Source organism: Rhipicephalus sanguineus, chromosome 7, assembly GCF_013339695.2.
Source record: "Rhipicephalus sanguineus isolate Rsan-2018 chromosome 7, BIME_Rsan_1.4, whole genome shotgun sequence".
NCBI classification, from domain to species: domain Eukaryota; kingdom Metazoa; phylum Arthropoda; class Arachnida; order Ixodida; family Ixodidae; genus Rhipicephalus; species Rhipicephalus sanguineus.
Window position 1 is genome coordinate 133,997,508 of NC_051182.1, and position 16,114 is coordinate 134,013,621.

The 16,114-nt window shown below is 45.8% G+C and overlaps 2 protein-coding genes across 2 annotated transcripts in view; one reads left to right on the forward strand and one right to left on the reverse strand.

The window, feature by feature from the left end:
- The window catches only part of LOC119399996 (SUMO-conjugating enzyme UBC9), a 562,334-nt gene that overhangs the window by 49,354 nt on the left and 496,866 nt on the right, over positions 1-16,114 (reverse strand). The window lies entirely within an intron of this gene.
- On the forward strand, positions 1,547-15,418 carry LOC119399997 (guanine nucleotide-binding protein subunit alpha-12). The gene is made up of 4 exons (XM_037666903.2): positions 1,547-2,277; positions 3,979-4,029; positions 4,899-5,099; positions 11,821-15,418. The coding sequence occupies exons 1-4, from the start codon at positions 1,795-1,797 to the stop codon at positions 12,193-12,195; spliced, it is 1,110 nt and encodes a 369-aa protein (XP_037522831.1). The 5' UTR covers positions 1,547-1,794; the 3' UTR covers positions 12,196-15,418.

Consider the following 16,114-nt stretch of genomic DNA (forward strand, 5'->3'; position numbering starts at 1 on the left):
GCCCATGGATCTCAAACTTCATAGTGTCGCGTAAAAAAAAAAAAAAAAAAAAAAAAAAGCTACGTTTGATTGCTACACTAAGCGTATCACTGTGCCGTGTTTTTTTTTTCTTTTTTTTTAACGACTTCCATGTCGCATGGTTTCTTCTTACGAGAGTAAAACTACGTGCATTACTTGTGTGCAAGAAATTTCTTAGACATGACATAGTATTTTGCACCCATACAGGCCCGTAGCCAGGAATTTTTTTCGGGGGGGGGGGGGGGGGGGCACTTGCTTAAAGCCTTGACTATTTGGGAAAAACGCCTATTTTCTTTATTTTTGGTAAAATACCTTGTATCATAAAAATTTCGACCCCCCCCCCCCCCCCCCCCCCCCCCCGAAATGGGGTGATGTCACGCAACCATCGGAAATGCCTTAGGAATCTCGGGGGTGTTGCCTGTAGCGAAGAAAACGCAGCGTTTTACTCATATGCCGTACTAGTTGAATGTGGGTAATCGTTTGGGACAAAGAGGGCTGGACGTGCGCCTTTGTGTTAGAAGCTGCCTTAAGAAGTCCTCATGTCTGGGCAAATTTAACTTGGAAATCAAGTCATCGATACTCATCTCGATAGGTTACTTTCGTACGATAGCTTCCACTGATGGGCATTGTTTTTTAATCCTCCTTTGATACATACCGAGATTAATTCCAGGGGCGTAGGCAGAAATTTTTTTTCAACGGGGGGGGGGCACCTCTTTTTGATCTGAAGTTGGAGGGCCGGGGAGGCATAATGTGATCGAGTGTCATTTTTGTGCTCTGTATGCCATGGCGAAAAATTGATAATAAATAAAAAATTCGGGGGAGCCGGGCCCGGTGTGCCACTGCCGCCAAGTATATTATTTCTCGCGTCAGCGATCTCTGTAATGTTCGCCGCTAGAATTGTTTCCTAATCGAATGAAATAAAGTATTATACTCCCGGTCGTGTAGAGATAAAATTTCAAAGTACGTTTTTTGAGACATTTTGCGTTTACAAGCAATATAAGCGTGTATTTCTTCATGTTTCAGATGAACAGTGCCAATGATTTTCTGCTGGAAAATGCCGGAGCGATCTCAGAGAAATCTAAACAACTTACCAAAAGATGAGACACAGAGATCAAGAAAACAGATTAAAGCAATTGAGTCGGATCACCGTTAGCAAAATTTAGAGTACTTTTATTATTGGATAGAGTCGTGTTGTTTGCATTTGGCGCGATTTTTTTGCCCATCCCGCCAGTCTCCGCTCCGTGGCTCCCGAGGTACCCGAGCGGCCGCAACTGCAACTACGCCCATCATGTTGCGGCCTCCGAGCTTTGGGGCGCCATTACGTCTTTCTAAGAAATTCGCATAGATGGTGGCGCTTGATTTCCCTCTATGTATTATTAATTTATTGTGAGAAACTCCTCTACTACCAGCAGGTCAGCCCACTACAACGTTGGCCCACTACTCATTTTAAACAGCCCTTCCGATCTCAGCGCCCTCTCACGCGCAAATGCAACTTCTGGTCACGTGGTTTCCGGTTTGTTCCGAAGCGTGTGTTGTTGAAGGAAGGAAGGAAGGCGTGTGTGGGGCTTCCCTGGCTGTGGATGCCGCTGTCTTGTTTGTGTGTCATCGCTACGGCGGGCCAGCGAACTCTGCTTTTTGAGAGCACCACCGAAAACCGCTCGCACGGTGTGGCATGTTTTTGAGCCCGCTAGATCCGCAACGAAGTGGGAGAAAGAGGGCCGCGACCGAAAAGCGGTGCTGACTAGCTGTCCCTCCCTCCCCTCACCAACAACTGTCATGGATAGGTTGCTGGCGCAGTGCGGCTGCCTCTACGGGCTGCGCTACGGTCCTGAAGAACTCGAGTCACTGCAACGCAGCCACAAGATCGACAAGATGATCCAAAAGGACAAGCAGGTGATCCGGAGGCAGGTCAAGCTGTTGCTTCTAGGAGCCGGCGAAAGCGGCAAGAGTACTTTCCTCAAACAGATGCGCATCATCCACAACTACAGCTTCGAGCCCGAACAGCTTGTGGAGTACCGCTCGGTTGTATTTCAGAACGTACTTAGGGGCATGAAGGTGCTGGCCGACGCCCGACAGAAGCTCGACATTCCCTGGCAAAACCCCGACAACGAAGTCCACGCGCAGCGACTCTTGGGATACGACTCGGCGTTCGAACCCGCCGACGCCGAGACCTTCGGACGGTACGCGCCTTCGGTGCGGGTCCTGTGGCAAGACTCCGGTATCCGGGCCGCATTCGAGCGTCGTATCGAGTTCCAACTGGTCAGTGTAGTAAATGTCTCTTTGACAGGGCGTGCAAACGCGGACGCAAGTAGAGAAGTCGAAACACCAAAACTTGACTTGTCTTTGACTTCTATCTTGTGTCAGTTGCACGCCCTGTCTTTTCAACATGAACACCTACCAATTAGCTCAGCTCTGCTATTCTAATCGTTATCTCTATTACGATACGGGGTGTGCGATTGCGTGCTAGCTGCTAATGTGTGTTGCCAGAGCTCGTGAAACTTTTGACAGGTGTTTTCACCTGGGAGACGCGCGGCTGGCACCCCGCCGGCGTAGTGTATTGCCCGGCCGACCCGAATGAGAGTTTTTCTACTTTCTTGTTTTTGTTATCGGGCGCGATAACGAAACGCTACTCTTTTCCTCCGGGCAAGGGCGCGATAAACGGGTGCGATCATAGCGTACACGGCGCGTTTGCTTGGCTGCGGGAAACGATTGACGTTGTAGGGGGGCCCTCTATTTAGTCGAGCCGCATTCTTCTCTTTTGACGCGTTACAAAAAGAAGTTTCTGGATCTACTGCGACAGAATGGACCGAGTAGCAGCTGCGTAGACTGTGTAGAGATTATTTATCGCGGGGCTGCCCTCAATATCGCGACATGAACACTTGGAGTTTTATCTTTTATCCTCTTAGGTCTTTGGTGCCTTGAGACATTCGATAGCGTTTCTTCATCATAGTTTGAAGTACTTGTCTCTTACGGCCGATTGCTTCCATAGTTCACCAACCCTTTATGTTTATGTTAATGCGGGCATTTGTGCGTGTACGTGTGTATATACACGCAAAACTGCAAAATTTGGGGGGGGGGGGGGTTGAACCCCTTTTTGAAATGCCAATGTTAAGAGGGACCAACGTTTCACGTTCATTGTGCTGCTTCATCACCCAAAAACTCATCTAAAAACAACAATTCTTTGGGAAAGTTTGGCGATTCATATCAAAAGGTGACAACGCAGAAATGACACAACGAAGAGAAGCTTACACAACAGATGAAGCGCTGACTTGCAACTGAAGTTTATTGGAGAAATGCAAGAGACAAGTCCAGTTCACTTAAAGCTGTCGAAACGCAAAGGTCATAGTAGTTTTACTTAATTTTTGTTTTATACATGCCGGAGTGAAGTTTCAGCTATGCATATTTCAGCAAAGGAATTGCTAACTAATAATATCACACGAACTGAAATAACACTTCATTCTTTGGTATGAATTCACTCTTTATGACCAGGAATAACTCCTAGATCTACAGCGCAACAATTTACGAAAAGGAAGGCTGTGAAGCGACGGGAAAGAGCGCTGGATTGCAACGGCTTTTGTGGTGCTGTTAGAAGATACGCGAAGTTAACACGTGATCGAAACTCGGCTTCTAGCCTTTCTCTGTGCAGCGGCCCGCTCTTTAAGGCAACTCTTGTGCACAGTAAAATTTGTTCTGTGTCAGCACCCTTCCTGTTGCTTCTAAGACTTATGTCGACTGTCACGCTGTGGGTCTCCTGCAATACTAGCCTGTTCATCCACTCTTGCAGACGTGCATGTGATCAAGTTGTATCAGTTTTCGTTAACGGGGAATGATGCTCGCGTTTTTTATCCCAGGAATCATTTTCCAGTGTTTGCTCACACCTGCCTGTTGGTTGCTGCCACCGCGCTCAAATGTCGTGCAAAATTTTTGCGCTCTTGTGTTCACGTTACCTCTTTGCCGCAGGGCGACGGGGTTCGCTACTTTTTCGACCACTTGGACCGAATCGCTACCAAGGCAAGTATAGTTGGCATTTACATTTGAATGCACTCGACGCGCCAGACGGAAATGCACAGGCCCGTAGAATACGAGCCAGGAGGTCATTCGCCCTGCAATTAGATTTCCACTAAAGAAGCAATACGTTTAGCATTTCAAGTACGCAATTTCTTTTTCTCTGCAACATAGCTGATGGCAAACTTTTTTTCCAGTGGGCTGTGAGGAGCGCTACTGCGCACCTGAGTTATGCCAAGCCAAAATTGTCGGCAGGATCATGACCAGACAACTGAGGATGTTGTCGACGCATTACACATTCATTTTAAAGGAGAATTGGGAATCAGTTGTCCCTCTGTCACATTGCAGCAAAAGAAATTGTGTGTCTGAGGGGCTAAAGTTTTTGTTGTTTTCATTTCCTTGTTTGGTGTAACCACATATGGGTATATGAATGCGTTGCACATATGAACTTAATTTGACAGTACGATGCTTGCGTTTTTTCAGGTGGTTTTCGTCCAATTTACCGTTTATAAGTGGATGCTTATCAACTGGCCCATCTGTTAGTTATATGTAATGTGTTCATCACGAGTCATTGTACCTAGGCTTGGGCATATCAAGCTATTCAGAGAAACAAGCTGATTTGTTATTACCGGGCTTCATCATATCGCAGGTTTGGTTCCCAGAAATGTACACGCTGGATGGTCTACAGTGAAAATAGACTAACGCAGGGCATCTTTGATCCACATTTCAGTCCTCTTTAATGCTCTGAGCTCAAGTTCATCTTGTTGTGTGCTTTAAGCTTCAGTCATGTCATACGAACATGCCCGCACAGTGTAGTTGCTAGCTGTAAGAATGAAGACTTGACCATCGTCACTTCTGTGGCATTCTCTGTGCAGGAGTTCATACCCACCAACCAGGACATTCTGCATGCGCGAAAGGCTACCAAGAGCATCACGGAGTTCGTGGTGCCAGTCAATGGTGTACCCTTTCGTTTCGTCGACGTGGGTGGCCAGAGGTCGCAGCGTCAGAAGTGGTTTCGATGCTTCGACAGCGTCACCTCCATCCTCTTCCTGGTGTCGTCCAGCGAATTTGATCAGGTGGGTGTTTTCTTACCTACTCACGCTGTCACTTTTGAGATTAAGCGAAGACACGCTGCAATCGACGTGCTGCTTCCAAGTAAAATTGTCGATGGATAATTCGGACATGCTTAATTATCAAAGCAACGTCGCGGCACTGCCAATGGGCTCTAGGAATAAGAGGAAAAGATTGTCCAAAATTTCAGACTCTTTACAGTGAGCATACACTTCAGACCCTCTCTGAACGACCATCAGCTAAGTTGACTACGAATCTAGCAGAAAAAGCAGTATCTTTATTTTTGATACAGCGCCCTCATGGTTGTCAGCCACGTTGACAGCACATGGTTTGTGATGCCTCTGAATGTTGTCTTTTGGTTGGCTTTTTTGTGGCGAATTTCCTTTAGGTTTCTGTACAGCAACTCTTTCTCATTCACTTCATAGTTGCCTTTAAGCATGGTATACATGCGTGGTCTGGGCCCTACCATATATTTATTTTATTATTTTTTTCTTGGGGGGGAAAAACTGCGTTGTGGGGGTGATGATGTACCAAGACTGAACTAGCAAAGCCTAGCTGATCGAGTAACCAACAGCCACACCCGAAGTATGGGATTAACCTTGGCTAAGCTGTTTGGTTCTAAATGCCATGCCTGTGATTTGTTCTTGCTAGCCTCTCACTTCCAGCATCCTTTTGCATGTGTTTTAAACTGGACGCGACTCTTAGTGACTTATTTGAACTGTACTGCGAATTTTAGTCGGTCAGTATCATCAAGCAGGTTGTTAACTAAGCCCTTGTCTGTGCCGACGAGGGCAGCGATTTGAGAGAAATGCTGGAGAGTGATTGTTGGGCAAGAACCTGCATTCATTCATTCATTCATCCATTGCAGTACACTGGCTTCTGTTATGTTAGCCACTAATGGACATTTGGTGTACCTTGTTACGTTAATGTTACATATATGTAGCTATATTGGTAGGTGGGACAGGTTAAACATAACCCGTATCACGCTACCCATCATATAAACTAAGGACGCCTTGAAATTTTGAAGGCTCTCGGGCATCTGAGTATGCACAGAGAGGGTAATGGGGCCAGAGAAAATGCAGGGGAAGTTCAGAACTGGAATGCAAATTATATAACGGGAAACTAACGTAGATGAAAATACAGCCTGCTGAACCCAAGTTGTGTTCAGTACACCTGCGGTGTCTTAAAGCTAGCAGGGCAAATGTCAGCACGTGAACTGCTAGCTGTCACCATTCTCAGCCGTTGCTGCATTGGTGGAACACCCTGTCATCCGCAGGTGTCGCATATAGCGTGTGAACTTGGCAGCAGGTGGATGTCGAATAAACGCGTTGGCAGTTTCCTGGTGGCATTGAGACTGCCAAATAAGAGGTGCTCGCTGCTACAATGAGTTGACTTCTTGGTCTATAAAATGGTGAGAATTGTGAAAGATGTATCTTATAGAAGGCGGTGCCATAGTTGGATACTGAAATGAAACCTCTTATGCGTGATAAGAATTACTGAAACTGACAGTGATACAGCAAAAATCTCATTTGGGCTTGTTGGTATTTGCTCATCTTAATACGCAAAGTGGGGCGCACTACAAAACAAGGATAGAAGAGAAAAAAAAATGACACAGGCGCACACTCACAACTGGAAGTTTATTGAAGAAGCAACACATATACAGGGTGTTTTTTTTTTTGGACAATGCAGATTTTTAATAAAAATGCTATGATAGTGAGGCCCCTGTTGTCTTCGCAAACGAACTCTACGTCAAGGTGGAATAACTTTACCACACCTAAATTTGCATTGAATTAAGTAATTTTAAAAATTCGTTAATTAACTATTTATCTCTCTTTAGGTTCGTTGTTTATGTGGAAGAGTTGTAGGGCATGACAATTTATGACATGCCCATTTTTTAAAAATTGCAAAAAGCACGCGTAATTTGAGATGATAATCACCGAAATTCACGACCCCGGTCAAGGTGATAGTACCGAAACTGAGCTCACCGGGTGTGCAGGAAATCCCTCAGCCTGGTGACGTCAGACTGGAAGCTCACGGGACAGTTTTTGAAAGCAGAATATGCTCTGCAAAAACTGAAAACCATCCCAAATACCAGATGGACCGCTTATTCTCTGTGTTTGGTGTGTAGTGCTTACCTGTTTGTTTTGCGCTGTACCTAAGAAAACCACCATTTCCACTTTTTCACTGTACAGCTTAAAACTAGGTGGCAGCCTCTGCAGCACTACTGCTCACAGACAAGCACATGAGGTCTTTCAACTTTAACAAAGAAATGGATAAGGACTACACACAAAATGCAAAGAATACGCAGTCCATTAGGGTGTTTGGGATGATTTGCCATCATTGCGGAGCATATTGTGCTGCGATGAGCATTTTTTCAAAAATTGTCACGTGAGCTTCCGGTCTGACGTAACTGGGCTGACTGATTTCCTGCGCGCCCTGTGCGCCCAGTTTCGGTATCGCCTTGATTGGGTCTTGAATTTTGGGTGATTATCATCTGAAGTTACGTGTGCTTTTTGCAATTTAAAAAAAAATGGGCATGTCATAAATTTTTACGTCCTACAACTCTTCCATGTAAACAGCAGCCCTGAATTTCATAATTAAAAAAAGGTAATTAGTGAATTCTTGTTAATTGCTCATTTGAATGCAACTTTAGGTGCGGCTAAGCTTTTCCGTGTTGGCGTAGAGTTCGTTTGCAAAGACGACAGGGGCCTCACTATCATAGCATTTTTATCAAAAATCTGTATTGTCTAAAAAAAAACACCCCGTATAGTTTACTCATTATGCACGTGGTAAGGCTTCTCTTGCCTAATTAATCGAAGCTTTTCACATTAGGAGATGTGGGGATTGATGCGTCAGCTGCCCATCTGTTGCCTTAACGTAGAAGGAGTAGTTCTATTTGGTCAGCACGCTGCGCTAACTTCCCCCTTTTTTCGTTTTTGACGCATGTGCCTTCACAAGAATTTGTCTTATGTGGAAAGTCATTCTGTTTCTAGGTGAGAGAAACCTTGCCACATGCTTAATGTTTAAAGTATAGACTACTTTATGAATGGGTTTTAGTGCCGCCATATTGGGCAGTTAACGTTCCCGTTTTGTATCATTGACAATTAAACGAACAGGGTGATTCCAGTCCTGTGCCAAAGTGCGCCAAATTGGATTTACTGCACCATCCTGATAATACCGACGGAAATTGCGCCATACTGTGCCAGAGTCTCGGGTTTGGGGGCGTCAATCACCGGACATCACACCACTGGCGCGTCAAAAATGTGCAGCTTGATCTTGGAGCCACCAAAGTCGCAACCACGTACCAAGAATTATTCCGCTGAATAAACAGTGCTCGCGCATGCGTCCCGAGGAAGCGACGACACCATGCACGATTCCTATGCAGCTTCTGTTGTGCAAGTCGGCTCAATGACAAAACGCACTCTCCGCAGAGGCTCTGACGTCTAGGCCAATCGGTAGCGTGAAAGTGTGGCGGTGATTCATCGACGAATGTCGTGTGTTCCAGGAACGCTGCTGAAAGCTCATTTCAAGTGTTGCATGGCACGTAATGAAAGCAATGTTCAGTAAATTCCGTGTTCTGTTATGTTGCCGGGCGCCTGAGTGATGTGTGCCGCTTGAGCAACAGAAGCTGCATCAAAGAAACCGTTATGACTTTCCAATGGGGGCAACAAATAAACCCACGCTGAAGTGGCTGATTGTCGTGCCTCTGCGACAGTGTGCTAAACAACCAAGAAATCTGCGTTTGTGCTCACTGCACTTTGGTGCAGAGGATTACGAGATCAACCGCAACTTGGGCAAGGCTTGTAATATGCCCTTCAGGGCAGAAACCGCAGCGTCGGCTGTTGGGCAGTAAAGACGAGCAATGTTGGTCAAGGGAAATGCTACATCCGGAGGCCCTTTTCAGGCGGGCGATTTGAAGTGCGTTAACGCTGTGGGGACCACTAAAATGCTTTTTCTTTCAAAATAAGCATTTCCTTGGCACGAAACAAGCACTACAAGACTTCTGGAACGCTATTTCAGCAATCAACATCGACCTAACACTTCCCTTTAGTGTCCCTTTAATGGCCAGGCTCTTAATGTTCACTACGCAATATTAATGCAAAAGCCTCAGATGCCTCATCAAAGACTAAAATTGACCATCAGCGGCGTCAATACGATTGATGCAAAAAACAATCATCACGTGCTGACGTCATCACACGAAATCGTCTCTTTGCACTGCTTTCGTGATCAGTGTGCCGATCATGGACGCAGTGCAAAACCAGGTGAGGTGCAGAAAGTTTGCAATGCCTCTGATCCTGGAGGCGGTGCAAAACCATATTAGGTGCAGCATGCTTTCAGAGGGGGTTGGGGAGGATCAATACATCGAGTGAGAAGAAAAAGATGAAGATGGCTTTTGCCTTCCGATCGTCTTATGCGAATGCATAGGGGACCCTGTGAGTTTTTTTTTTTTTTTTTTTTGCACTGCTCCCCAGAGTGCACTAGGGGGTTTTCCACGTACAAACAGAATGTCCTAGGCATTCACAGCTTCGCCGTAAAAGGAAGACTATGTTTCTTATCTCATGTGTTCCCCTGTTGAATGCACTTTCGGACACTTCTACAGAAGCTCAACTTGAAGAGGATATCCATCATCCAGGCAAGCCGGCGCATGCGCAAACGTCATTCTGGAAGCATTGCGAGAATGCTCTTCCTGCAGCGCAGAGGGGCCTTGGAGAGAGGGAAGGGAGTGTCGGAGGAGGTTGGCTTTTTGAGGCTAGCTAAGCGACGTCATGTTGCACCTTGGAGTTGTCTTAGGGAAATGCATTAGGAACACTTCGAATCTTTGGCCTTGAGACACTGTTGTACGTCACTGCATTTGTCTACCACGCCTGCTGATAACCACATAGATGTATTTCATAAAGTACAGTTTCATTAATCCAGTATTCTGTTCATTTGCTAGTGTCGAAAATAATCACTGAAGAGGTTATTCCAGAACACTGAACTGCTTGACGCCCTTGTTTTTGCATTATCGAGTGAAATATGGAGTTCTCCTGAGATGATTTTTTCCATGAGATTTGCAGTGAATCGAAATATTTCTAGCTCTTCATAAGGGCCCCATAATAATAATTCATGTGCTTGACTGCAACTGCAACTTGCTTCTCCAGTGTACTCTAGGATGTGACATTAGCTGCTCTAGAAGAGTGCTCCCAGATGCAAAATTACCTGCTCCGAAGTGCTCCAAGATGGAAATTTTTGTTGCTACGAAGTTCTCTAAAATGAAAATTTTTCCTGCTCCGAAAATCACTCCAAATCAGAAGTCCTCGGTAGCATCATGTGTATACGTCCGCCGTAACGGCGCACGTATACACATGAAAATGGTTGGGTTGGTGCATTCGATGTTTGATGACATTAAAATTCACGTTGCGGTATACAAAAATAAGAAAACATTCGTTTAAAAGCCTAAGGTAACGGCGCCCATGTGTCTTACATAAAATCATCTGTATACAGTAAAATCTCGGTGATACGATCACGGCTCATACGAATTTCAGGGTGATACGAATTTTTCTGTGGTCTCGGCCAAGGCCCACTAGCTTGCAATGTATTGGAGTATGGTTGTTGCGAACCGATTTGCATCCCGTGACATTTGATATGAACGTACGCTAGCGCACAGGTATGAACAGGTGCTGCCCGCGCTGTCGCAGAAGACGTGACAGTCATGCGCAGGCGCGGACATGCGCGCTGCGTGACCATCAGCGGTGCCTCGTTGCCTCCGAGATACTGTGCACGAATCTTGGAGGCCTTTAGGCGCCTTTGCGTTTAGAATACAGATGATGTTGACGTCGAGCTTTTTTTTTCTGACACGTTGACAACGTGGTCCTATGCTCGACGCAGCAGTGTCTTTGTACTGTGTTAGCACGTCAATGCAAGCCATGTCCCCGCAATCAGACGTTCTATGAAACAAGGCTGAAACTTGGGCTGCAAGTCCGTCATGAAGTCCCATTAAAGGTGGACGAAGACCCCAAGAGACGAAGCCGACGGTCTTGGCGAAGGAACTTGGCCTCCATCTATCGTGTGCAAAGCGCTTCTTAAGTCACTTTCGCCGCTGTACTCTGGTGTCATGCAGAAAAGCGTAGTAAGATTAGGAAGGGGCTACTAGCGGTCACGGGCAACAACACATCTTGTTCATTATTTACACACACGCATGCATGCACTGTATATTTACGAGTTCAGGTATCAGTGTTGACGTCTAAAAACTTTGCTGCCAATCATTCAGAGCTGTTCATGACCTCGCTGCGGCCCTGAGAAACACTACACCAAAATGTATGCCAACTTTCTTTTGTCCCATACTAATTTTCCATGTTTTCTGGTGATATGAATTTCGGATGATACGAATATTTTTGGTAACCCCACGAGATTCATACCACCAAGGTTTTACTGTATGTGCTGCTTCTTTAGTAAACTTCCAGTTGTGAGTGTGCACATGTGTCATCATTTTTTCTCTTCTTCTGTCCCTGTTTGTGCACCCCATTTTTTTGCATTAAGACAGCGATGACAACTTATGAAATTTACAATTGTGAAGGAGTTGGCCAAGAAAATGACGTAAGTGATCAAAAAACAGCAGTTGAATAGATTGATCAAGTAAAAGGCTGTGAAGAAATTCACGAGTGAAAGATATCAAGTGCGAGATATCTGGCCTTGACTGCAGTTCTGCGTAAAAAACATACTGAGTGCAAAACGACCACTGTGCAGGCGCTGCTGGAGGATCGCAGCACCAACCGACTGGTGGAGTCCCGCAGCATCTTTGAGACCATAGTGAACAACCGGTGCTTTGCCGAGGTGTCGATCATCCTGTTTTTCAACAAGACGGACTTGCTGCGCGAGAAGCTCGCCTCGCGGGCCACCAGCATTGCCGACTACATCGACGGCTTCAAAGGCGACCCACACAACCTCATCGATGTGCAGCGCTTCCTCGTTAACTGGTTCTACGAGGCCCGCCGCAGCCAACACAAGCCGCTGTTTCACCACTTTACCACTGCCGTAGACACCGAGAACATCAAGGTTGTGTTCAATGCAGTCCGCGACACCATTCTGCAGAAAAACATCACACAGCTGATGCTGCAGTGAGCGTTGGGCCGGACTCCCCCTCGTGTGTCTGCGTGGATGTTTGTGGCTGTGGTTATCCATCGGGCAGGTTATGTCGGAAATTGCAACGTCGACTGCCCTCGCACCGGTCTGATTGGTGTAACTGGTCGCGGCAGCAAAGATTTAGCGCGTCGTACTAGGCCAGCCTTAAAGAACCTATCGTGTGATTCTGATAAGTTGTGTAAGACTACGCGTTCAATGCGTAGCGTCTCGTTGCTGCGACAGTTTGACCGTCGAAACAACAGCTAAGCAACGACCAACAAACTTTCTAAAATGAGTAATTGATCACGGTAAGGGGAATAGTCTCTTAAGTTGCGAGGGATTGCGTTGACTGTAAGGTGGGTTTAGCTTCTTTGGTCTTGCATATGTTCGCGAAACTTGCAATGCAGATCACTGCAACGAAGGCGCCTTTGCACGGTGCTTGTGCAGCTGCCCACCGAGCTGCACTCTTATGGCAGTGCCTTCACTGCTCTAGTCGTGAAGTGCAGCTCTGAACATTATTTGTTTTTTGGGGCACGAACCTCGCCTCAATCAGGGGCATGTCTGGGAGTACAAATGGTAACCATCAGTGTACATACTGTAAATAAACGTACCAAGTGCCTCAACCTTCTTCGAGTCAGCGTAGTGTAACATGCCAGTGACTCGATGCTGTGTCTGCCAAGGCGTTTATGTGGACTGGTTCCACGTCGATGGGAAGAGGCAAATTTAAACTACGGAAAGGAAATTAGCGTTGAAGAGATTCTTGACAGCCAGCAGAGCTCGCATGCGACATCGTTCTTTTTTTCTGGGGTTTTGTACACGCCGGCAGTTTCGCAGACATTCACTAGAATGTGCGCATGAACAGTGAGCTAGAACAAGACATGATGGTTTCATTGATACACTTTGAAGTGTTTGCAGCCAGTGGAAACGACGCTGCTTTTGTTGGGCAGTGTCACTGTTGGCAAAACCAACATCCCAATGTTGCCTCATGCTCTTGATTGTGTGCTGGATGTCATATGTGTGGTTAGAAGAGAGAACCAATGTGGGGAAGAGCCTAGTGTCAGTTCATTTCTGATGCAATGTGGTGCTTACTGCGTATCCTCTTGTTCTGGGGTACCCGTGGACATGCTATTCAAGCTGTGATTCGCTAACATCGAACCTAGAGCTTAGAGGAGACGCGTATTTCCAAGACTGTGCCGAATTTCCACAGGTGTTGTTACATTGTGTACTACGTTTCTTATTAATTAGAAAAATACTCAAAGATGCTCAGTTTGGAAGATTGGTGTTTTTGATTATAGGTACTCACTGGCTTTTTACGTTAAGAGCTGTTAACAATTTAAGTTTGGCACAAGTTCTGAGGAGATTTTATGGTGCTGCGTCCCGTGGCCGCATTTTGGGATTCATGCAAGTAATGGTCTCATACTCAATTCTGTTTTCTTGCCGTTTTCTGCGTGTCTGTCTTGCCAAATGCAGTTTCGTGTGCCAAGTTGTATAGTGGTAGTTCCTCCCCACACCAGGGAGCTACACCTAATTGTTTTTCTGTTCAAGCCCTACAGTTTCATCGTCACATATTGGATGTTAACGGTTCTGCTAGTTTGGGAATCTTTGTTGTTTGCATTGTAAAAATGCCTGCCTGTCTGCATGAGCTGTTGATGGCAGCTACCGCCTCATATTATATATGATGTTGAACAAACGCTATATTACCGTAATGTGTGAAAATGGGAACAAAGTGGGTGTTTCTACGAAGCAACAGCAGCGGCATGCCGTTGCGGCTTCTGATGTGAGAAAAGTGTTTTGCAAGTTCCTGTGCCTCGTCTCGCATGCATTGGACGTCTTCGCAACTCTCCTACATGCTCTAACAGTGCAATCAAATCCACAGGCACGGCTGGTCGAGCTTTCACCTCATATGCCAGCGTAAGGCTGACAACCGACTTTTGCCAGAAACCTTCTTGTATTTTTCTCAGATGTGGGTGTTTTATTTTGTTTTCTGAACATGCCTAACTCTGTCCTAAAAAACTATATATATATATATTATATATACTATTTCTTCACCTCACATGTTCTGCAGTGTGCTACACCACAAAGAGCTTACGTCACGACTGTGCTTACATGTCTGTCGTTTTGTTATGTAACATCTGTTGTGTCTGTGCTGGAGGTTTCCTGTCCTTTTTATAAATTCCTCGCGCAGCTGAACAAATTTTGACAGGGCAGCTCGTACAACCTCGCTTTATAATGATCACTCATTCAAGGACTGGTGCTACTTGCAGTAGCTCGTTGCAAAAATGGTGGTATGTCCCTGTGAAGTGTGACGTTGCTACCTTCTTTGTTGCCCCCTTTCATATTACTGTAAAGATAAAACACGTCCTTTTTTTACTCGGTGGAGTGTTCATTGTGTGTGGAGTAGGAAAAGAGATTTGGTGTTGCCGGGCTACAACACATTCTGCATTTTCGGCCGGGTGACCTCAGATGCACCGGTCGATTGACGCATTAGGTTGTCTCTGTGTTAAACCTTCACGGATGTACCGCCTCAGTACAGTACGTATGCGAACTGTCTGGACCTTGCACGAAGACGAGAGGAGTTGCACGTGCCTTACAGCTCCATTGTCCCGTGATTGTCACATGCAGAGACGAGCATTCGAAACTGTTCACTTTGGCAGAGGTGTCACTGGTGACTGTTGGAGGCTTCACTCAGGGAGGGGTAGTCCAGGCAATCTGTTCTCCGTGTTGACAGTATTTTTAGTGGACGCTGGTGATGCACGCATCACCAGTACTGTACGTTTCTACAGTACAGTACTGGTGATGTGTGCAGTTAAATGTGTATTTTGCCCTCTAAGCTTTTTTTTTCTTTTTTGCTGCTGTGCCTTACAAGTGGGGACAAGCCTGTATGACCTCATGGGTATTTGTCATTGACAAGTCATACTGCCCCTCTGTGTTATTGATATAAAACACGCTTTGTCGTTATTTCTGTTTCAAGCTGGAAAAGCGAGTCCTTTTTTCTGCTTTTCCTGCACTTGCTATTTGTGAAATGGCATTGCCACAACAGTTTCTGGTGAAATGAATGTACGAAGTGTGTGTGTGCTCAGATGGGTGGCCGTTCGAACGAAGGTCCAGTTTTCCCTTCTTTTTTGTGCGGTGTGTGCAGGAGTGGAGTTACTCATGCAAAACAAACAGAATGCAGTTATTTTAAGTTTTAAGAAGTTTTGGAAAAATAAATGTGGAAATGCTACTATGCCATGTCTGTTGCTCCTTGGCTGCTCCTTACCAACTAGGTTGACGTTCTGTCCTATACCCCCCCAGTTTTACTGCTGTTATGCCATCCATACGCTGTGGATAATGAAAGCGGCGTGGCGTCGCACATTTGTCAAAATGTGTTGTTCTAGCCATCATAGTGTTGTACAACACGCTTTCGCGCCCTTATGGTGTACTGGAATGGGGTAGTGTGCCGTCTGGCGCCGAAAACGTGGCTCTTTTTGCGATGGGTAGCTGTAGTTGCCACTCTGGTCGTGCGTGTACATGGAAAACTTGTTGATTGTTCCCTTCCGTTTCTCATGACACGTTAAATAATTTTTTGGTGTGCATGGCATACTGTGTTGGAGGAAGCCTGATGCATTCTAGTTTTTGCAAACCGATTGGAATTACGGGCTTATTCACATAGGATGAATCCAACACCCCGAATACATCGCGGTGCATTTAGCTGCATTCCTGCGCTTTGGCGCCCCTTTGAGGAGTCAAATCTCGAAATAAATGGAGCAGCATTCGTCATTGAGCGTTGTATTTTCACTGTTCAAAACCTTGCGACTACTCTCCTGGCTGATGCAGGTGACGGACGGGTGGTCGTGCAACTCACCTGATGCTGATAATGTTGTCCTTCCGGACCTCCTCATGTGTTTCGTCGCATAACTTCAAATAGTGTCATAGCTAG

Excerpts from the sequence above, each read along its gene's own strand:
- LOC119399997 (XM_037666903.2), top strand. The coding sequence starts at position 1,795 with ATGGATAGGTTGCTGGCGCAGTGCGGCTGCCTCTACGGGCTGCGCTAC. Across the intron at positions 4,030-4,898 it reads TGGACCGAATCGCTACCAAG|GAGTTCATACCCACCAACCA; the intron begins GCAAGTATAGTT and ends TTCTCTGTGCAG. Across the intron at positions 5,100-11,820 it reads CGTCCAGCGAATTTGATCAG|GCGCTGCTGGAGGATCGCAG; the intron begins GTGGGTGTTTTC and ends ACCACTGTGCAG.